Below are 23490 nucleotides of genomic sequence, written 5' to 3'. Positions count from 1 at the left end.
AGAGTATAGGAGAACGGGTTGTCATGAGCTGACTTAATTCCTAGAATAGGATTTATTGGATTTGATCTTAAGCTTTTGAGCTGTCTGTTTAGAAAATATCAAATGTGATGTTGAGGAGCAGTGGACCATGCTTGTCTTGGGCTTTCCACCTGTACAAATTAGTTTAACTTGAGTGATTCTGAGATCCCTATACGGCTCCTTTCCCCTCCCTCCTCCTCCTTATGTATCCTGTATCGAGTGTGTTGTGATATTGCATGAGAGACAGTCTAGATGGAGGAGTCCTGATAAATCAAAGCTGGGTAAACACTTCCAGCCTGGTGCAGTTTACTCTGAGGAGTAAATAAGAAAGAGAATGAACAAATCTATTTTGGAGATGGCTTAAAGTTTTGGCCTCACTTCTAAAGACTTACCTTTTCATTTTTGGCATAAAGTTTACTTCTGTTCTGGAATGACCTCTAGCGCTGCACTGAATGAAGAAGCTCTTTTAAAACACTGAATATGTTGGTTTACTTTTCTCCAAGACTCAATGTTCAGACACTGACACCTTAAACCTAGTGAAGCAAACATGAAAGTGTACAAATGCCTAGTGTAATAACCAAAACAAACTGTATATATGAGCCACATTTCTTAATAAAAAGTCAGTAGCTTAAAGTTACTTTTAACAGCTTCAAAATGTGCAGGCAGCATGCATTATTTTGAATGGTAAAGAGACTATATATAGTTCATATAACAGCACAATGTTAATGCTTTGAAAAAATACTAAAAATGTGTAGTGGAACATTAACTAGTGTTCTGTGGAAAGATAGGATTTGTTTAGTGCATTGATGCACCTGTTTTATTACCACTGGCAGGCACACTGTTATACATCCTGCTTTAAATTAGTACGTGGAAAGGAAATAATTCATGACCAGAAATACTGGACTTCTTGTTTCAGAGTTCCTCAGTGTATGAAAGCTATCTGAAATTGAGAATGAGACAGAAAGAAAAACAAGCGGGATTGTCAGGATAGGTACATCAGCCCCAAGTTAGTTTTTTAGCTGGCTCCTAGGAAAGCTATTTTCTTTAGATTTACTTACTTGTTTTTCCTGGAAAATCAACACTGTTCTATGAAAACAGGCCAGTCAAAAGAGTGCTTGAAATGTGTCAGGGTAAAAGTATGAGCTTCCATGACTGATCAGAATTTGATGATATCAAGTGTACTTGTTAACTGTTTATTGGCTATGGCTGTATATAGCTGTCAGCTAAAAAATTGGGAAAAAATACCTTCCTGGGAGGACAATGCTGATTTCCTTAATTTGAACTTTTTAAATTATTACAGACATACGAAGCATTTAGGCTGTTCTTAGGACTGCTAATGTTCTCTTGTTATTACGCTATTAAAAGGAACTATTGGGCCACTCCTGTAGGGAGATTTACAAGTGCATGTTAAAGCATGGATGTGCAGAGTGTCATGTAATGCTGGAAAAGTAAACTGAATTTGGGATAGCTACAAAGGGTGTTAAGAAGAAAGAGGGAGAAAAGTGCTTTAACAGTAACAGAGAACAAGTGATGTTTTTATTCTGCTTTAAATTCTTTACCAGATTTTCAAGCGGTGTATTTGTGTAAAGCAATCATTACTTGAGAGGAAATGCACATGCCTTTTTTTGTTCCAGATGGGCAATTTTCCCTAGTTTCAGAGAGTGCTTTTTTTTTTGGTCTGTAGTTAGTCTAGTTTAAAAGAAATAACCTGAATCTCTAGAAATATTCAGTGCTTAATTATAATGATCATGACTCACAAAAATTAATAGAGCTAGTATATGCTTTTCTACATATAAATCAATTTGTTGTACTAATCTTATCTACTAACCACACAGACACGTAATCTACTTTTTAAATTTCTTGGGTTTTTTTTGTATTTCTTGTATGGTGCCCTGTATTAAGTTAGTATTAGCTGTGTGTTTCGTAATTTGCTAGCAATGGTATAAAAAAATCTGCCCCTTAATAAAGGTAATCCTCTCACATTAATGCATAAAACCACTGTTTAGTAAGCAGGTTTATAATACAACTATCTAAGAGTACAACAAATGCTTGATAAAAGTAGTCTGTTATTTTTGTAATGTGTGAGTGTGTATAAAGAGAAATATCTTTAGGGTTTAAAAAAGTAAAAGAATTGTAAGAAAGGCAATAACTTATGTTACCTATTTGAATTTTACAGGAATCATCAACTGCTTCTAAGGCCAGTTTTCCTGAAAATGAGACCTCTCCTTCTTCACCAAAGCATCAAGCCACGGTCAGTATGCAAAGTGTTTGAATAGATAAGTCGGTTTTGTAGAAACTAGGCTATTCATGATCAGAGAATTGAGGGTAAGCCTGCTTGGTATTGAGAAAAATAATGGGATAAAGTTATTTGAAGGCTTTACATTTTAAAAGGAATGCATTGCATCCAACTGTGCTTTCAGAAAAAAGTTAAATGTCTTTGGTTTAGATACAGCATGGTGATAGGAAATTAAGTAAAAATTCATTGTAGGATAAAGTTATGTCAGATTATTTAGAACTCAGTTTAATTCTTCCAACAGCCATGTCTTCTCATCTAGCAACTTGGAAGGTCAATACAGAAGTAAACTCCCCATTTCTATAGAATCTCTCACTGTCAGTAATCAGTAATAGTTTCTAGGACTTGATATCTCTTATTTTTCTCCTATGTTTCAGTCTCCTTAAAGAGGCACAGAGAACCTGGCATAAATAAACTATGTCTTTTTTTTGATTGAGTAGAATAACTATTGGGAGAAAAACTTAAGCTTGGTAAACTTGCTGTGAACTTTTCCTAGACTTCCTTGCTTCAGTTTATATTTTAAATGTGATTATTGCTTTTTAAACAGTGGGAAATAGTTAAATAGTTTTTATATTTAAAAAGAAAATTTGGAACTGTACAGTGCTACAGTAGCATTGAAATATGTGCCTTGATCAGCTTTAGCAACCCTTTAGTAGGTAGCTCAGGGCATTAAAGGCACAACTTCCGTTTCATGCTTACTCTGCACGCAGAGGAATCTTTGGTTTATTCCTGCTAGTCCATCTTTACGGCACTTCAAACAGTTTTCCACAATAAAACAAACATTGTTTATTAAGCAAGCATAGTTGATAGCCTTATACACAAGCAATTATTGCTGCATATCTTCTAATTTCTTTAAATATAGTTCAGACCTTGAATTATTAAAATTGTATTTTTCAGAAGAAATCACTGCTGCTTTTGAGAATAGAAGAAAATAATCTGTGTTTTCTTTAGCTGTCCCCTGGGATTTAAATACTACAAAGCAAGCTGGTGAATTGTTGTGTCTTTTTGATCCTTAACTTGCTTTCTATTTCCATTTCCCTGATTACAGTAATTTTCCCATTAGTACCCCCTAGTGTCGCTGTGAAGTAGGGCATCATGATACTTCTGAATAATTCTTTATTGGAGCATTCGCACAGTTTCCACCATGAGTAATTTATTAAAACCATAAGTTAATTGAGAAAGTGGGTGTGGGTTGCTCAGCCACTGTGAAAGATGGTGACAGGCTGTTCCACTTACTAAAGCCAGAGGTTGTTGGAGGCTGCAGTGCATAGGATTGTTAGTAATGGTCTGCATGGATCACAAATAAAGTAATAAAAAGAATAGGCTAGGGGTTTTTGGGGTGTGGGGGAAGAAAGTGACTAATTTCTTCTATTAAAAGTATCATTTTGGGAAAATTTTATATATATATTGCTGGCTTTGGGTAAGTGTGACAGCCCAATGGAGATACTAGATGGAGTAAGAGCAGCAGTTACCACTGGAGTGAAATAACATCTGAATCACCAGCTAAACACTGTTATCCTTGAAACATGTTTATCTTTTTTGTATTTTGTGTTGTGCTTGAAACATGTGGGCAAAATTCTTAAAGTTCATGAAAACCACATCTATGTCTTTGGTAAGAATGTTGTCACAGTATTCCAGAAAATAAATGTTCTTTGATATTGTATTCTGCAGTAATGGTCCAGTTAAATTTGAGATTGAGGAGAATGCTGAAGGGAGTACATCTTCTGTTTTCATTGGATCTAGAATTGAGGACATTTTTGTTATGATAAAACTGATTTAGTTCCTTTCCCTAGTTGATTGTTTCAAGTAATGGCTTAGTTCTTAAGTTGGGAGCTCTGTTACAAGCTGTTACTGAAAAGGAATTGACTGGAAAAATAACTTAATATTCTTTCAACACTATTCGTTGATATGACAAGGCTGAGGTGACAGGAGCAAATTATAGAATTTGTTACATCATCTTGAGAGTCACAAATGTATAAATCAATGGTTTTCCAGTATCTGGAACTTGCAAATAACTGCCTTATTCGTCAGTTGTCTTTTACCACTGTTCACTGACTGATCACCAAATTTGAACAGAGGCACACCAATATAAATGATTTTCATCAACAGGACATAATGAAGTAGTTTAAAATTCTAGCATTTCACTTGGGGATAGAAAAACATAGGAGATCAAAGAAACGTTTCACTCACGTATTTTAAAAATGAATATGTTAATATTTTTATGCATTTCAGCCATGTTTTATTTAAAGTATGCAGTTACGTTAAAATAACTTGGAAGAATTTTGTCAGAGAATTTCGGCTGTTTGTTTGTCAGCCATCTCCTTTTTCAGTAAAAGACACAAACATAAACATCCTATTACACAAATCAGTATCATTTATGTTGCGAAATTTCCACTGTCTAGTATCACAGATGATTTAGTTAGGCTTGTCCAAATAACCTAGGCCTTGAAGGAAAGTTTTTTGCCCTCTGAATGGTAATGAGTGCTTCCTCAGAGGAATTTTGATTTTGCTGATGTCTGCATATTTAAATATACGTAAGACAATTTCTTGAAGTTATAACAGACAAAGACGGCTTATTGCCAGAAACTGATTATCTGGGGGATTGCTTCAGTGCCATGATGGCGATAGAAGCAGATTTTCTTTTATATTTGTTATGTCTTACTCTTACCTTACAGGGTCAAGAGAAGTATGGGCTATTGAATGTGACAAAAATTACAGAAAATGGGAAGAAAGTTCGGTAAGTCTGGACTTCCAGAAATACATGTGCATAAGGGTTTGTGTAAGGTATCTGACTTCTGTATTAGGTTAGCGTACAGGGTTTTGCAGTTTCTTACTTTTTGTCTTAATTTGCTTTAAAGGTTTTCCTGTAGGGCATAATGTTTCCTTATCCCAAAGTATGTGTCTCTCCTGGTGAGCAAAAGATAATGGACTTCAGAGAGCCAGAGGCTCATGTATGCCAGGGTTCAACACAAGGGTAGTGATTTCATGAAAGTGTGCTGGTGAGAGGCAGCTTTTTAGAATGGGATTGATTGATTTATTGAAGAGAAGATCTGTATAGGTGATAGCCTGTCTTGTTCCTTGGATAGAATCAGTGTAGGAGGGGCTTTCATTTGATCTCCTTTGATTTTCAAAGAGTGTATGTGTCACATACTCTCTAGTTCTTCTTTCACTCTGCTTGTGAAAGATTTAAAGCAGAATGTATTGACCAGTCTGGGTCTCCCTGTAGGTGATGGGTGACCTTATTTCTAACTTTTCCTTTCTCTGCTTCACAGGCAGGCATTTACATTATATATCGTAACATATTTATTTTATTTAACATATTTATTATTTCTGGTATTTTGCAAAGAGTCAGTGTTAAATACTGTGCAAGAGTGGCATATCCTCAGATTTAATTTAGGTTTTTTTACTTTTTAAAGATTTAATGGTTTTGGATCTAATACTGTGTTATATTTATCTAGCTCAGTGTTTCCCATATATGAAGCACTTTCCCTGAGGCTTTAATAGTCAGCACCTAGCTGATACTCCAGACTCCCTTGACCCAGGACAGTACAGCTGGGCAGCACATCTGACCACCAGCTTAGTTTCTCATTGCTGCTTCTAAGAGCTTGGTAGGAAGGGGTAGACAGTGTCTCATGTAAGCTGCTACTGGTACAGTATGCTCTCACCATTTGTTGCACCTGTTGGAATCATTGACTGCGCTGCTGTACAGAAAGATGCACCATGGCCATCCTGTCACTTTTAGAGCTGTTGAATAAAAATTCATGTTTGGGCAATGGAAATTGTCAGAGCTTGTCAAGACTTATGTTTTTAACCTCAGGAGGACAGGTACTCAGGCATAAAATCAAGTAGACAGCTGGAACAACTTATTTGTTCTTTCTGCAAATTTTTTGATGTGTAGCAAATATTTTATTGCCAGTGTAAATGAGCTTATTCCATAGATGTGCAACACTTGCATCCCAGCTAGATGTGAACAATCAGTTTTAGAATTATGCAGTACTTTGGCATAATTTGCTAAGTACACAGTAGGTTGAGCGTTCCAGATTAGCCCCTTTGAAATTGTAATTGTATGGTGTTTCTCCTTGTGAACTGCTTCCACTACTAATTAGCTTTGTTTGATTTAGACTTTGATGGTCAGGCTGGGACTGGTAACGTGTGTCTCTTCTACAAATATAATAGCAGTTAAGACTTACTGGTGGCACAAATGACTGTATGCATGGCTAAGTATATTAACATACAGGTCAGCTGGGGAAACAGTGATTGACAGTTTAAATACCTACTTTCAAAGTCAATTTATCTTATTTTTATTTACCAATATTAACAGAAAGAATTGGATGTCATCATGGGCAGTGTTACAAGGTTCATCAGTGCTGTTCACTAAAACCCAAGGAAGTGGAACTGGCTGGGTAAGCGCAGGAACAACTCCCCATCCTCATTTAAGTGTTAATCACATAAAATACAATAAAATGAAGTCCTTTTATTTATAGGGTATAAATGTTGATATGCACACTTCATTTAGAAAAAAATAAGTGTAAGTTATCAAGGAAAAAGTTTAATGTAACAGTTACAATGTACAGTGAGAAGAAGCCGTGTAAGTTTTAAGTTTTTGCTCCAAGATGCATATTTATGTTCCTCACTAATATTTTTGTCTAAAACATTTGTTTCACCGTTCTTGCATTTTTTATTTTTTAGTTTTTTTCATACACTCCAGGTAATTTTGAATGTAATACATATAATGAAGAAAACAGCCTGACACTTGCCTAGTTGCATTAGACTATTTGAATAATCTAGTATTATTGTCTTAGTCTTTGGCTTGGTGGATTCCTTACTTTATGTCTGTAGCGCTTGACAAGTATTTTGTATCTATTTTGGTGTCTAATGAAACTCTCAAGGGAAGCATCACACTGAAGATAATGACTGTTCAATTTTTATATCACCTCTAGTTTAATAGCTCTGTAACTAAATGTGCTATATTTATCCAGCTATTTATACATTAATAGGTATAGAAATGGTTCTTTATCTACTGGTTGCTTAATTTTGGAGGTCTGACTTTAAACTGTGTGGATCTTCTGTAATAATTGGAGAGGTCAAAATCAGTATTCATTATTCCAGTGTATTATCATATGAATTCCAGCAAAATTGCATCTTACAGATATATGCTATCTTGCTGGGCTTTGCTGGTCTTTCTACTTGGCTCACTTTTTCCTGCTGTGCTTCTTTTTGGTTAGTGAATTGGTATTGACAATTTTTTTCTAAATCATTGAGTCTATTTCAGAGCTGTAAACAAATTTTTTTTTGCCTTACTGTTGCTGTAGAAGGGGTGGTTGGGAAAAAAATGGATGAGGATGAGTAAATAACATTTGGGGTAGAAGAGAATGAAAGAGTGAAGTTGGGCAAGATGGTCAAGCAGAAGGAAAAGAGAAGGGAAGGAAAAAGAATAAAGATCAAATGCGTGAGATAAGGTAAATTAAGCTGTCTGGTAGGAAATGGACTTGGTGACTTCTGCTAGTTACTTTAATAGCTGTGGGTCCAAAACGTGCTTTAGTTTTATAGGCATAAGTACTGTGGAGTATTGGAGGAGGGTCAGAAAAATATCAATAATATGGACAGAATCGAGTGAAGCTGGATATACTAAGGGAGAATCTCTTTCAAGGGCTTTGTGTTGTATACCTGCATACTTGCAGTTGGCTTTGGAAAGACATAATTTAATATCTAGCGCACACTCTTCTTGCTGTCTGTATAGGATTTTTTTTTTTTTTGGGGGGGTAGGTCTCGAAAATTCCACTTCACCTCAAACATTGATCTGTGTCAGTATTTTGTCAAGTCTAACAGTTTGACATGTGGTAAGCATCACATTTCTTCGTCTTAAAAGAAGAATGTGGTTAGCATTTGTCTAGTGATTGATATAACCGTATCTTCTTTATTTTTGTGCATTGTTTTGTGACTTCATCACTTCTTTTCCTTTTTCTCATCAAGTCATTTTGCCAAGGGAGCTCAATTCCTGAGCTCTTGCTCTCGCTGCTTTCTTCTTGGAAAAATGCTCTCGGTCGTCGACCTGCTGTCACCTATGTAAACTCTGACCAAGTTTCAGCTATCACTGTATGTGTTCTTGTTGCATGCCTCTTGTCACTGTAAGGCTATTTGCCACTAATCTTGAAAGTCAATTTGAATTTTTCCAAGGTTCATGTTTTGTCATTTTCTATAACAACTTGCGTATCCTGTTTGCTGTTTGAAGTCATCCAAGATGCAGATTAACATAAGTATAGTGGAATAATTGAGTAATTGCTCTAATGGAACAAAGCAGAAGGAGTATGTGGTTCATCAGTGCCAGATTTATAATCCCAAATTTGCCTTCTATTTGAGCCACCAGTGACTTGACTAATAAACAGCATGGTATGGTCAGTTTTTTAACAGATACTTATGTCTAATTCTTTCTAACAAAACTAATTTGGGATATTTATAAGGTGCACATGATACTTTTGATACAATGATGTACATGTTATTAATTCTAGCTATAATTTGAATATCTAAAAATGTAAATGTTATGCATAAAAAGCTGAAAGGAAAAGAGCTTCAGGATGTTCTGGCTGTATGCCATAAACAGAAAGCTGATGTAACTTTGTAGGACTCTTTGTAAATAATTTAAGTGTCTGTTGTTAGTCATGTTTTGAAGTACAGATGCCAAGCATGGGAGTGCTGCTTATCATAAACTGATAAAAACGTCAGTAGCTAATATGTTAGCTTGTTGCTCAAGGTGGATGAGGAGGAATTCAGATCATTATACTAGTGTTAGAAGAAACAAACAGGCTTGACTGGTTGTCTGACTGGTTTTTAATACTGCTTTTTTGGCACTCGTCAGAATTGAACTAAAGATTTCATGGAAAAAATCATATGCTGAAGATATTAAAAGCAGTGTTTCAATAATTTAACTTTTTAAGGATTTTAGTATGTTGGTGATGTTTAAAACTATGTTGGTGTCTTGGCTTGTATTTCCTGAAGTGTGGTGGGAGAGCTGTATGCTTTGAGTTTAGTTATGGTTCCTAAGACTTCTAGAATGACCATTTTGATGACCAGTACCTTATTTGTTTTTTTTTCTTGTAAGGGAATTGTAGGCTTATTCAATTAACCTTGTGCTAAAAATGATGCAGCTGCCTTTTCTTTGTCAAATTCATTGCTATGTATGTGGAAGCCTAAACCAGACAATTTATACACAGTCTGGTTGCCTTTACAGGGCTACTTCCTGTAAGGAAATATAGATTTATTTGTTTTTAATATCCCTTTTCACAAAAATTTGAATTTTTGACTGTTGAAAGAAGGTGCTTCTCATTTTGATATGAATGAGTTGCAATAGCGATTGCCAAATTTAAGCTGCAGGGGTTCATAAAATACAGCAAATGGTGATACGACAGCTTCGTATCTAGGGCAGCTGGCACCACCACGTATAGACCTTTCCTTCTTTCCATCTCACACTGCTGCCCTTTTCAAAATTCCCAGATAGCTCAAAAGAGAAATCCAGTAAGAATAAGGTGTCTACTCACCGAGACCTAAATTTAACCTGACTAGTGCTGACTTCGTAGCTCAATCTTGTTTGGAGAAAGCAGACACTGCCAAAGCAAAAGGTTTTCCTTTTGCTGCTCTCAACAGAATCTGCTTGCTTCAGGAGGGTTTGATTGCTTTAGCTAACCTTTGTATGCAGTGTCTCAGCAGCCCTGTAGAGGACTTGCTCCTGGCTGCTGGCATCTTGTTTCATACATCTTTCTTTCAGGAGCTTAAAAGAACCTTTACAAGAAAGCTTATAGGACAGCCAACATGCTAAACTTAGATTTTATTTGAATAAAGAAATTAAGTTTGTGATGAGCATATTGGTGTATCAGAGAAGCTTTACAGAGAGTCTGGATTATTAGTGTGAGTTTCCCCATCCTTGTATCTGGCACAGAAACTTGGGCTCTGTTTGTGTGAAGGAGCTAAGGAAGATGTTTTCCCTTCTGAAGAATTTAGCTTCTAGTTTCTTGTTTGTTCTGTGCTTCTCTGAAATGATGAAGGGAGTCAGGCCACAAAGATGGGTAGAGTGCACAGGTGTTTGGGGTAGTTCTGTGTTCTGTAAGGTGGAGAGTTCAACAAGCTAATGGGTTGGAGGGCTTCCCTTTTGCTCAGAACAGCAGTGACTTAGATTTAATGGGGTTTTTTTGGTCATTGTTAGCTGATTTCACCTGTAGCAGGTCTTCTGTGCTTCTGAGCATCATCTGAATGGTGTTTTTAATGAATCCCCCTGGATCCTGCAGAGGACTTAAAAGGACTTGATTTTGGCTCTAGTCTCGCAACTCTCTCCAGTGCCAAACTCTAGAAACAGGGCGGGTGGGGGGGTGGTATTTAAATTTATTTTTTTTTTTAAATTTATTTATTTTTCATCTTTCTTCTTCCTCCCAACATGCAGCAAGATTGACCCAGGCTGTCAGGAAGTGTGTGGCTGGGGTGCTTTGGCTGTATGTGAAGTAGTTATGTGAATCCCTCTTAAATAGGCATTGCCACCTACAACTGTAAGAGCCATAGTAGCCCAGAGATTGTTCCTGTGGTCTCCACTGCTGAGCTGGGCCTCTCAAAAGCTCTGCTATAATTAATAGGAAATGTTCTTGGATGAGATATCTGAGAATTAAGTTAGAAACCAGAAGGTTGTGGGGTTTTGGTGGTGGTTGTTTGGTTTTTGGTTTTGTGGGGTTTGGTTTTCTTTCATCTCTTCCCCCTCCCCCTGTCCCCAGGTGCTAGTTGGCATTAGGTAAATTATAAATATTCCCCAATTCTGATATTTCGTGGGCAAAATAAAGAACTTAAGATGCTACTTTCCGTTCAGCATTTAATTGCCCTTAGACTCAAGGCAGGAAGATTTTCCAGTGGTAAATGGCCTTTCTAAAACACAATTAGCATTAATTAACATACATGCTGGGAATTTAATCAGAAGCAGCAGATTAGTTCTGTTTTCTGAACTGTTTTTTCTCCCCTTGGATATGGATGTTCTTGTACAGGCTGGAAACTTGTGTTCGCAGCAAGGAGCTTGTCCTGGGGCTCACGTCCCCCAGAGCTGTCACATGAACAGCATTTGCACATCAAAGACACTTTAAAGAAATAGAAAAGAACCTTTCTGGTGGATCTGATGCTACAAGCTTCCCCTAGAACTACAGCATTAAATTTCTGTGCCTACATCCAAGTGACTTACGGCTTTCCCTGTTTTGTGTTTTACTCATTTAACTCACAGTTACCGCTTTTTGTTCGTGTGGGTCACTGCACTGGTTTCCTTGAGGAATGATTTCAGAGCTCTGTGGTGTAGGTAGAAACCCTAATACAAGTACTTTGTGATACCTAGTGTAAATGTAAAAGTAATAGGTAAAAATAGCTCCCAGGTGTCTTCCTCCACGTTGTTTGAAGGGTTCCTTCTGGGCTAGATGCTTTATTTTATTAAGTTACTTGCTTTTTCATTTAGTAGCTAGACTGAAATTGAGTTCTGTTTACTTGGTAAGCTGTGCTCCAGTGCTGCAGTAGAAGAACCACAGAAAAGTATGAAATAACATGGAAGGCATTATTGGAAATACAAAAACGTGCATAAAATATACAGATATTACAAAAACGTAAAACCTGAAAGTGCTCTTCCAGTGCAGGAGGGATGTGATTCGTCTCTAGCAAAGATACTATTTCTGTTTTTTGTTTGTTTGTTTTGTTTTGTTTGTTTTTTTTTTTGTTTTTTGTTTTTTTTTTTTTGTTTATATGGAACCATTGATTAACTGACAGAATGGGGTTGTTTTGTACAGGTACTTCTGAGCCAGTTTTATTTAAAGCTTGGGACCATCTTGACTAAAGTCAAGCTACAGTCAAATGCTGTATGGACTTCTACCATTCATGATAGAAAAAAAAGCTTTGCTGCAACTTGGCATATAATGTTACAGATTTTTAAGGCCTTTAAGCTGTGCAGGTTTTAATAGGCATGCTTAAAGGTTGTTTTTTGTGGTTTCTGTTTGGATTTTGTTTTCCTGGTATCATGCCTGTTGATTTGTGGCGAAGTATTGTATTTGGGTTAAGTTGTATGGACTGTAAATAATGTATGTTATAGCTAGAGGACTGCAAGACTTGTGTACCTGTTAGGAGTTTCTTTACTTGTTTTAAGTTTGTCATCATTGTGCCTTTTTTTCCAGAAGTTTGGTGTCAATCAGTCTAAGCCAGAATTTACAGTGGATCTCAAAGGAGCACTGATTGACTGGGCCTCAAAGGACAAATCCAGCAAAAAGAATGTTATTGAGGTGAATTATGTGATTTACATGCAGAATTGTCTCTCTCTCTCGCTCCGTCTCTCTCTCTCGCTCCGTCTCTCTCTCTCGCTCCGTCTCTCTCTCTCGCTCCGTCTCTCTCTCTCTGTCTCTCTCTCTCTCTCTCTCTGTCTCTCTCTCTCTCTCTCTCTCTCTCTCTCTCTCTCTCTCTGTCTCTCTCTCTCTCTCCGTCTCTCTCTCTCTCTCTCTCTCTCTCTCTCTCTCTCTCTCTCTCTCTCTCTCTCTCTCTCTCTCTCTCTCTCTCTCTCTCTCTCTCTCTCTCTCTCTCTCTCTCTCTCTCTCTCTCTCTCTCTCTCTCTCTCTCTCTCTCTCTCTCTCTCTCTCCCTCTCTCTCTCTCTCTCTCTCTCTCTCTCTCTCTCTCTCTCTCTCTCTCTCTCTCTCTCTCTCTCTCTCTCTCTCTCTCTCCCTCCGTCTCTCGCTCGCTCTCACTCTCCGGCTCTCGCTCTCCCTCTCTCTCTCTCCGGCTCTCTCGCTCCCGCTCCGGCTCTCTCACTCCCGCTCCGGCTCTCGCTCCCACTCCGGCTCTGTCCCTTGCTCTTCCCTTCTGGCGCTCTTTCTCTCTCTATATATGTATGTATATATATGTATGTGTGTGTGTGTGTATATATATATATATATATATAAAATATCTCTTTAAAAGCCTTTGAGTTGTCTACATTGCTTCCTGCTGAAATGAGGATGTATCTTAGTACCTGCAAGAAATGTCCATTTTTATTATGTCTTCATTGGATATGCTTTTTAATTTTAAGTAGACTGTTATTTACTGTTTTCACTGGGAAGTGTTCCTGAGTGGCTATGTATTACCTAAAAGTTATGCCAGGGAGAAATTTAATTTGACTTAGGTAATTTAACTTTTGAATCCTATTGCGTTTATCAATTCTGATGATCCTCTGTTTTTATTTCTTTAAAGCTAAAAACCCGCCAAGGAACTGAGCTCTTAATTCAATCTGATAATGACAGCTTTATTAATGAATGGTATAAAGTTCTTAACTATACCATCAACAATCAGGTACGTGTTTGACTTGTGAAGGCTCTATTTTCAGGGTAATGTTATTTATTAAAATAATTGTGTAACAACTCCTAGTGCTTCGCATACATCTTAATTTTCTGATTTTCTTGAGTGCAGCAGGGGGTTGAGGATATGACTGTTTCTGGTGGTGACAAGTGAAATATAATTAATAACGTCAAAGGAAAAAGGATGGTGCACTGGATTAAGAACCAGGAGATGTGGGCTGACCTCCAGCTTGGAAATGAGTTTCCTTCTGTGGCCAAATATTTGTTCTGTCTCAGTGACCTGAAAGAGACAGGGAGGATCCTCTCTATCTCTGACAAAGAGGGAGGAAGGGGGGAAGGATGGCCAAGGGAGTGCTTCATGACATGTGTTAATCAGCATTTAATACTGCTGTTCACTTAATAAGGCTGCACTGAAGTGCAAATTAGAAGCCCTGGCAAAACACTGTATTATTTCTTCTTATCAGCCAGTATAATGCCAACTGTTTAATCAACAGAAAAGTGTTCAAGCATTTGCTTTTGATATTGCCAAACAGGATTTACCATCTTCAAATTCAGAAGGAGTTGGAGGAGATTTTGGAGAAAATATTCCTGTCATACTAAGTTGACTTCATGTATATTCTTAATTTTTATAGTCATAAGCTTGGTTACTGCTCATATGCTGCATTTATGTTGCTTTTGATGTAGTGACCTTTGTTTATGTTGGCTCTGATAGTGTTTTCCCCATATGGGTGTTTTCCACCCAAACACAGGCAGCTAATATGAATGTTTTGGTTTGTTTGAGTACTCATGGTTTAGGCTCCCAGTCTTCTGCCTTTTCCCAGTATGAAAATGTCATGACCCTTAATAACCAGGCAAGGCAGTGACTCTGCAGTACCCTCCTGCTGTCTGTGCTTTGTAAGGCAACTGAGGCCACTTCTTCCCTGCTTAAATACAAATGAAGTTAGAAAGGTTGAGATATGTTGAGATGAAAATGAGGCATTACATGTTAGATTGAGAAAGTAAATGGTGGAGTAGGGAGAGTTTGTCAACGCTCTGGAGGAAGTGCTATTGCTGCTGGGAGCTGATAGCCAAGAGACCCAAGATGACAAGGAAAATGTTCAATAAGTACATTATCAGACCATCTGATAAGCTGGAGCACTGAAGTTTTGGGTAGGAAAGTCTGTCAGATCTGAAGCAAGCTTTTAATTTTGGGATCTTTATGGTAACAGGGGCTGTGAATCTCTTTCCCAGGACAGAGACAGTAGTTGTAGTGTGATGAGATCTTCCTCAAAAGAATGTACAGATTAGATTCTGATCTCTGTTCCTTCAGGCTGCTCTTGTGGCAATATGCTGTACCTGATGTACCTGAGAAGGATGTGGCTGCTCTTTTTTACATACAGAAGGTCCAAGTTACTAGATTAGACTTGTTCTGTGACGCAAACTAGATTCCAGATTATTTTTTTTCCAAAGCAGTGAATGGTTTTGAAATTTATCAGTCTGAAAAAGCTTTGAGGCCTATTAAGAGAGCACTGTCCAAATGGTGTCAGCTTGCAGAGGGATCCTTAGAGGGAATGTGAACTGGGCAGTTCAATATATTGATCTTCGATGTGTAAAAAGGCTATCCAATGCATTTGAAAAGCAACAGAGAATGAGTTGATGAAGTCATGTTTCTGCTTGTTCAGTGCTCTGGAATACACAACCTTACCTTGTCTTTAAAATGTCTTCCTTGTAACAGAAGACACTGTATAGTCAGTTTTTTGTAACTGCATAAAGTCAAGTTTACTTTAGAAGAAGTGAAGTAAGAAATACGCAGTTTTGGAAGGGAATATGTTGCAGTGAGACCAGAAGAAGTTTCTTTTCCTATTTTCTGATATGCCTGCAGTCATGCGTGTAGCACAGGTATGAGCCTGCAGGTGGGGAGTTTTAACAGTCTCTAATAGCTGCCACCACGCTACCACATGATCTACATTTTCAGTTGACTGCATTTAATGGCAGTATGCTGACAGCAATTACATAGGACAAGAATTTCAGGTGATAGTGTATCTACTTTCTCAGAGTGAATTCATTGTATGTTTTGACAGTGGTGAAATTTTCCAGCTGGTGGTTCTATTTTCTATTAAGAAAATTTGCATTGCAGAGATCAGAAATAACGTAAATGCCCTAGAAATGTTGTGGGGGTTTTTTAGACTGTTACCCATCAGGTGATTCTGTAGCAAACTCTGGATTTAGGGAAAAAAAAAATCTGTTTTTTATTGGTTGATGTAATTAAGTGATATCTGAAAAGGCTGGTTATACTTGGTTCAGTGTCCAGAAAACCTTACTTTGTTTGGTCTTATGATCAAATAGTGTTTGTCAAAGTTATTTACTCTGCCAGTGAGAATTGGTATAATTTCTGAAGATATTTTTAGCCATCTAGAGTTCAGGAAAGAACCAGCTGAATATCATTATAGGCTAAAAAATATATTTTAGAACTGCCTACAGGAAATGTTTGTCAATGCTCTATTTTGTGAATTGAGAAACTGATCACTCTGTATCTCCTTAAATCTAATAGGTAGTGGAGTCTGATGAAGCATTAGAAGATGAGATTCCAGATTCCCCAGGGGTGGAAAAACAAGACAAAGAGAAAGAGAATAAAGACTCTAAGAAACTTCGTTGTGAGTTGAAAATTTTCCATGAATTGTTTTAGCAATGCTCACTTTCATCTTTTTTGCATCTTCAGTATTATGTGTCAGTAGAGAAGAATTCAAAAGGACAGCTAGAAATGAAACTACTCCAGTTTTGGGACAGGGTTTTATATAGTTTATTCTAGATCCTGATGGCAGTTAGCAGGTTTTCTTCCATGTTTTAATAATCATAAAAAAAAAAAAGGAAATAGGAAAAAAATGTACATGTCTTTAGCTCCTACTGTATGATGCGTGAAAAAAATAGGAGAAAATAGGCAGTGGTGAAATAGATTAATTTTGTGGTGTTGTCGAATGCACAGAAGCAATTAGACGTTTGTTTTTTCTGACTTCTGTGGTTTTGATTAAGAATTGTCTTTGTGAGAGAGTTGTCTTTTGGTGGTTTGAAAAATGGATGCTATTTACTTGGAGTTCCAAAAGGAAAAAAAAGTGGATGTATTGCAAATTTGAATAGGGTTTTTTATGTGGTTTTGAGCTTAATTTTTTGATGTTGGTTCTTTGACAGATAAATGCAGTATTGATTCTTTAGATATTCATGCTAAATGTGTTTCTCTTTTCAGCAGCGAAAGCACCTAGCAATATAGATTCCACAGATCAGAAAAAGACCAAAACAAAGCTCAAGAAGTTCCTTACACGGCGCCCTACGTTACAAGCTGTCCGTGAAAAAGGCTACATCAAGGGTAAATGAACCTTTTTAACAAAGGAAAAAATTTGGAAAACTGGATTTAGGAGTGTCTGTGTAGAATGGGGCTGAAAATGGTCTAGTTTTAGAGTAAAACACATGTACATAGCTGGTTTAACAAAAATCTTGGCTGTATAGTGGAACTGGTGTTTTATTGTGATAATCGTATGTCCGTACAAGGGAAAGCACAGTGCTTTGGGTACAAAACTGAATGTGCTTACCTGTTTCACAAGGATGTTTTTGTCTGAGTGGAACCGACAATAATGTGCCATCTCAATAAGAAAGGAAATATTTAGGCAAACCAGCATGAGGGTAAAGGAGTCTTAACTTGAACATCTTTCTGCCGTAACCTTTTCTGAATGTATACCTTTTTTAATTGTTTCACAACGAGTCTTAGAGATATTCTTGAATCAAACTTCTGAAAGAATCGATTTCCATTTGTCACACATGTTAAAATTTTGAGAGAACAGTATTTGCAGAGGTTTAAGTTAATGTATTTGTGTAAATTACTGGCTTGGTACTCATTGTAAAGCTTTATTTATTTATTTGTATGCTTTGGCAGGAGTTGTAGGTGGTGCTCTACTAGGGTCAGAATAGTGTATTGGTAGGCAAATATCAGACCAAATACTATTGTGATTTGCCTAACTACATACTTTAACAGGTGTGCTTCTGTTGCATGTGGCATTTGATATATTTGTGTATCTGCAAATATAATTTAACTGTAAATTATGGAATTTTTGTTTTGCTCTGCTTTACACTTAATATTCATGTCATTGCTCAGTGACATAACTTCTGACAAGCAACAGTGAATACAAAGCCAAGTTTAATTTGTACACGTGCATGCTGATGATTGGATTTTTTAAATAAAGACATTAAGGAATTAAGAGTTTGTTTTTATTTAAAAGCATGGTGTAGATTTTAAAAGTTGGATCTGTGCTGTACAGTTTTACATTTACTGTATGAATGAAAAGTTCATTCAGAAGTGTTTATTTAAATGCCCAGTGTACTTTTATGGCTGCTACAGAAAAAGCTTAGCACACAGAAAACTTGGCAAACCCAGTCTGAGCAAAAAAAAAAAATGAAAAAAGCCCCACTTGGAACAGCATGCACTAAGCAGAGAAGTAACCATGGTGAAGTTTTGTGGAAAAACAAAATTACAAAGGTTACTTTAAAATGAGGGATAAAAGTATGATTCCTTGTGTGGAAATTATCAAAGTTGGAAGTAATTGTAGCAAATTAGTTTGCTGCTACCTAGTATTTTCTTGTGCTGTCTAATCTGCCTTGCTTTATCTGCTATAGCTGCATGCTAGCCTTGCTTTCTACTGTGTGGGCTTTTCCAATCCTTTGCTACTGATCCTGCTGGAGTAGCAACAGCAAGACTGAGGTGTTTTGGGTCACCAGCCTTGTACGCATATAGCTAATAATGGCATTATGTGCCGGTTTTCATACTGTATAATTGGTTTGGTGTGCTGCTTGCATTTCCCAAAGCAGTAGTCAGATGCAAGTGTTGTTAATGAATCTACTTAGATTGCTGAACATGAAAAATGGGCTAGATGCTATGCATGATGCAAATGCAAGAACAGTTTCTATCTTGCATAAGCTCTGAAGTAAGATCTACTAGATACTGTGAAGACTGCCACTTATTTACCTGCTACCTTATTTAACATATTAAAATAAGGTAAAAACTTTCTTCCATTTAGGAGTGTGAGCTATTTCAGTCTCATGCATCTGAACAGGGGAGGCCATCTATTATTCGGTCATCTTTGATGAAAACCATAGAAATGGGTCTTGGAAGGACTTTGGTGATAACAAAATGTGAACATGAGGAGTTAACATGTTACTGAAATACACTGAAATGTTGCAAGAATCTGTTCTCTGCTCAAGCTGATTTTTATATTTGCTCCACTTTATGATAGAAAACATGCTCACTGGATTGTGTAGTTTTGCAAACAAGACTCAAAGCTAAATATCTGTATTGACATTCCAACCTTGAGGCCAGGTTGCCTATGCATAGTTATACTTTCATCCATTCAGAGCTCTTTGATATAAAGGTCTGTCATTTACAAATCCATGTCAGAACTTCCATTAGTTAAAGACTATGTTCAAGTAAATATGTAATGCTGGGTTAAACAGCAGGTGCAATGAAAGATGCAATTTTACAGGGTTTTCCAACAAACAATGCCAACAGCTTTCGCTTTGATTACAGTTTATTGTCTCTGTTCAGATTTTGAACAAAGGTTACAGTAAATACATTTTGAACTTGGAACAGGAATGGAGTGTAACAAGGCTTTTGAATCCATTATTTCTTATTACTGTAATGACTGTATGACTCTTACAGGTGTCTTCTGCTGGATTAAAATAATTTCTGTAGCAGAATTTCCTTACTCAGAGACTCATGTTTGTGTAACTGCTGGCACTCTTTCTTACTGTGAGCTTTTTCTTGCTGGGAACTGCTGGGAGCTCTTTTCAGAACTTTCACTCTAATACTGCGACAATTGTATCCAGTAGGCTTTGCCCTGTGTAGAGGTTTGTTTTAATCTGAACTAGTTCTGTCACTTGAGTCCTGTTCCACTGTAAATCAGTCTCTTTACTTGGTTCCAGATCAAGTGTTTGGTTCCAATCTCACCAGCTTGTGTCAAAGAGAAAACAGCACGGTGCCAAAGTTCGTGAAGCTGTGCATTGAGCATGTTGAGGAACATGGTATGGCTGAAGTTTTTTGTTTCCAAATCTCTCTTGCTAACCACATGATCTGATTTTGAATGTTTCAATCCTTAAAATGCTGTAGATTTATTTGGGAAAAGTAATCTGAAATTTGCATCTGTAGTTAGCAATGAGTTTTCAAGGGCAGGGGGTGGGGGGGGTGTTTGTCTCTGTGATCCAAAATGGAGAGAGGGAAGGAAATCTTATTTTGGAGAAATTGATCCTCTTCAGTATATTTCAAGCTCAGGAGAAGGCAGGACAGCCTCCTGGCAGCAAGGATCTAAGGAAAGAGGGATTACAAGAAGTAATAGAAGAGCTCAGTCCATCAAGGTGTTTTTCCAGATGAAAAAGAGGCTGTCAGAACACAACCATTCATTTTTGGAAGGTTTAAGCATACTAACAGTCGTTTATATGAAAACTTCCTTGAAACAAACTTATAGGAAAAAGTTGTATTCCTGCTCTGTATATGCCCTGAAGAAGATACTGGTTTGATGCCCTTCAGCCAGTTACACTGATTGCTATGTGAAGATCTGTGCAATTCTGGACATTATCAGTATCCACATATTTACTCAATTTTTGTTTGCTTTTATTGAAAATAAGTCACTCCTACTTAATAACTGAGAAAACTGTTTGAAACTTACATGTGATTTTCGGGGTTGTCTGATATAAGTGACATTGCCACATTTTTGTTGAAAATATGTCGGTTATGGCTCCTGGTATGGCTGTACTCCGTCCTGGTTTTCTTGCTTCTTTCTTGCTGTTGTCATTGCCCTATCTCTTTTAAAAGATGACTGAAAGGTGATTATGGAATCTTCATAATCATAATTCAGATATATACCAGTCTTTTAATCTGAAAACATTGTCTTGAGAATCAGGGTAAGTGTTACAGGGGAATAACATGTGAGAATTTTAAGGCATCTTCCATGGGAACTTCATTTAGGATTTTGTGCAGCCGGTAGTCCTCTTTCTCAATGCTGCTGTCTTATGGCCTGGGAGGGAAAAATAACCGCTTCTGTTGCCATACCCCAGTTCAACAAACTGCCCCCTTGTTTGTAACAGCAGGCTTTATTCCATTTGTGATCTGCAGTTTGTGAGAAAGGGGTTATTTTGCTTTGTTCTTTTTTATTTCTTTTTTTATTTTAAAGGCAGGACTGCAGTGAAGATAGTGAAGTTTTCCTTTTTTAAATACCTGAGGGGAAGCTGACAGAAATGAACAGCTTTACCCCCCTGCTTCTCCAACTCTTCTTCCTACTGCCAATACACTTCAAATCAGTTCTTTCTGTAAAGGAATGACTAGTGGATTATGGGGAAAAGGGATATGTCAGATGGTGCTGGTAACTGTGCTGTGTTGCATCAGACAACTCCTTGAGGAGCTACAGGGACTTGCAGGTATTCTGGCAACACTCACCCTTTCAGTGGCGCTGACTCACATGCTGCATTCAAGTGGCGTTTCAATTAAATTCTTTACCTCCTAATCACTTCTGAGTAACTGCAGTAGCAACCACAGACCCATTTTTCTTTTCTGGTAGAGTGTGCGATATTGTAAAAGCAAAAGACTACCCATTTTATTTTGTAGGCTGTTGGGTATTGATGAGTGTGCATGCACATCATTACTTTTCTGTGCAGACCGGTCACTTGGCAACTTTGAGATGCTCTCTATGCATGACTTGATTTTTCTTAACCATACATTAAAAAATCGAACATCCACAAAATACTTGGTTCTTGCATGTTGGAGCCCCATATACTCCCTGCCGACCCACCAAGAGCATCTTACAGACCCCTAGTCTCATTGGGGAAACTTAGAGCTGTTGCCTCATTACTACTGTTCTACTGTGTAGGAAGTTTCAGAAATTACTTTGAGCTGGATGCTGCCAGACCTGTGCAGTCAAACTAAACCTCCTCTGATATGCTCTCCCCATTAAAAAAGCTAGTTTAACTTTATTTTGTCGTTGAACTGAGTGTTCTTTGTTACAAGATGGGTTTCTTTTAATTTTAATGGGTAGACCTATAAAGAAGCAGCATAATGATTCCAGAGTTCATGCATGGACAAGGTATTAAAACAGATTTAATCCCTTTGTTTTAGGATTAGATGTTGATGGCTTATACCGAGTTAGTGGCAATCTTGCAGTGATACAGAAGCTAAGATTTGCAGTCAATCATGGTAAGTTTCCTTCAACTGTATTACAATTGCATATGCTTTTGGATTATTGAAGTTCATAGAAAGTTCAGGAAAAAGTTTTCTTAGTGTGTCACTGCAGTCTTTCATGAGAAGTGATTGTCATCTTTAAAATTACTTCAGAATTGCAGAATTTAGTGTGTAATACACATCATTTGAAAAACCTTGCATCCTGGAGGTTTAGTGTTCTGTGGAGCATAGAGGCATTTCTAGAACACAATTCTAAAGAAAGATGCTAATAGAACTCGAATCAGAATGGTTTGAGTTGGAAGGGATGTTGAAGACCACCTAATTCCAACCCCCTTCAGTGGGCAGGAACACCTTCCACTAGACCAGGTTGCTCAAAGCCACTTCCAGCCTGACGCTGAACACTGCCAGGGATGGGGCAGCCACCGCTTCTCTGGGCAACCTGTTCCAGTGCCTCACCACTCTCTCACAGTGAAGAGCTTCTTCCTAATATTTGAATTTGAAGGGAGGGGATTATTTTTAAGTGACTGGAAAAACAGTAAGCATATTAAACATCCACTAGCATTAAATTTTTAAGTTAATGCTTTGTAGCAAGGTTTGCTACTCCTTTTTAGTATGTGGCTGTTTAGCTCCTCTGCCATACTCTGTATAAACCCCTTTCACATATGGCTGTATTTCAGTGTTCGGTGAGAATCAATAGGCAGCTTGCAATTAGGAAGAGGACAGTAGCCCATCTACAATTTGACCTCTCATTCCCTGATTAGCAGGATCTAACAGTAACTTTTGTGTTGCATCAGCAGTTTCTATTCCCCTCTGAAAAATACCATTCGTGTAGGGGAGCTGCATGCAGTGCAGTAGGCAGAGTTTGGCCATCTATGTCTGTAGTGGTTGAGCTTTTGTATCCCCTTTTACACTGCAGCAGGGCTGAGTCTTCACTGCTGTAAGAACAGAAGAGTACTTCAGTTTATTTGTAAAAAAGCTTTTATAGCTAAATTGTTAACGTTAATGCTATTCATGTTTTCTCTTTCAGATGAGAAGTTAGACTTGAATGACAGTAAATGGGAAGACATACATGTCATCACAGGAGCTCTAAAGATGTTTTTCAGAGAATTGCCAGAGCCGCTGTTCACTTACAATCACTTCAATGACTTTGTCAATGCAATTAGTAAGTCTGGAAAACCTGTGTGTGCTTGGTTTCTATACAAGTTCCTCTCAATACGTGTAATTTTCAACAGTAAAAAGAATGTTTTGGTTATGAACATGTGTCAGGTTTCCCTAAAATTGCCTGTCAGTAATGCACAGTCCTGCCAGCAGGTGTCAGTATTTTATCTCATATTAGCACTGCAAAACGTTTGCTTTTATTCTCTGTCTGTTAAATTTTATGCTGAAGTTTTAAACAAAAAACCTGAATTTCTATTTCTGCATCTCATCCTTTTGCAGAACAAGAACCAAGGCAGCGTGTCCATGCTGTTAAAGATTTAATCAAACAGTTGCCAAAACCAAATCAGGACACTATGCAGGTACTCTTTAGACATCTGAAGAGGTAAGTAGCAGATAGAAGGAAAGGCTTTGTGTTGTGGAGCATCAATTAAAGCTAACTAGTCCAATTAAAAGTATTAGGTGACTGTTCCTACTGCATATTTCTTACCTGTATTTGATTTGATGAAAC

The 23490-nt window shown here is 37.5% G+C and overlaps 1 protein-coding gene across 9 annotated transcripts in view; it reads left to right on the top strand.

Annotated features, from left to right (window-relative positions):
* Positions 1–23490, top strand: part of ARHGAP12 (Rho GTPase activating protein 12) — a 76516-nt gene that overhangs the window by 50247 nt on the left and 2779 nt on the right. For 3 of the 9 annotated variants that reach the window (XM_057432881.1, XM_057432878.1, XM_057432874.1), the window contains 12 exons: positions 2195–2269; positions 4987–5048; positions 6633–6714; positions 8285–8407; positions 12490–12594; positions 13533–13631; positions 16167–16269; positions 16857–16976; positions 19580–19678; positions 21762–21839; positions 22852–22986; positions 23262–23364. In XM_057432881.1, coding sequence (XP_057288864.1) covers positions 2195–2269; positions 4987–5048; positions 6633–6714; positions 8285–8407; positions 12490–12594; positions 13533–13631; positions 16167–16269; positions 16857–16976; positions 19580–19678; positions 21762–21839; positions 22852–22986; positions 23262–23364 — 1184 coding nt within the window. Of the gene's footprint in view, positions 1–2194; positions 2270–4986; positions 5049–6632; positions 6715–8284; positions 8408–12489; positions 12595–13532; positions 13632–16166; positions 16270–16856; positions 16977–19579; positions 19679–20823; positions 21068–21761; positions 21840–22851; positions 22987–23261; positions 23365–23490 lie in introns of those variants that run through there. The other 6 variants (XM_057432880.1, XM_057432876.1, XR_008975303.1 and 3 more) reach the window with 5 other exon arrangements.

Source organism: Pezoporus wallicus, unplaced genomic scaffold (genome assembly GCF_028554395.1).
Source record: "Pezoporus wallicus isolate ANWC-B61680 ecotype Strahan unplaced genomic scaffold, APGP_CSIRO_Pwel_v1 scaffold_2584, whole genome shotgun sequence".
NCBI classification, from domain to species: Eukaryota; Metazoa; Chordata; class Aves; order Psittaciformes; family Psittacidae; genus Pezoporus; species Pezoporus wallicus.
Note: the sequence above shows the minus strand (reverse complement) of the source record. Positions and strands in the feature narration are given on the sequence as shown.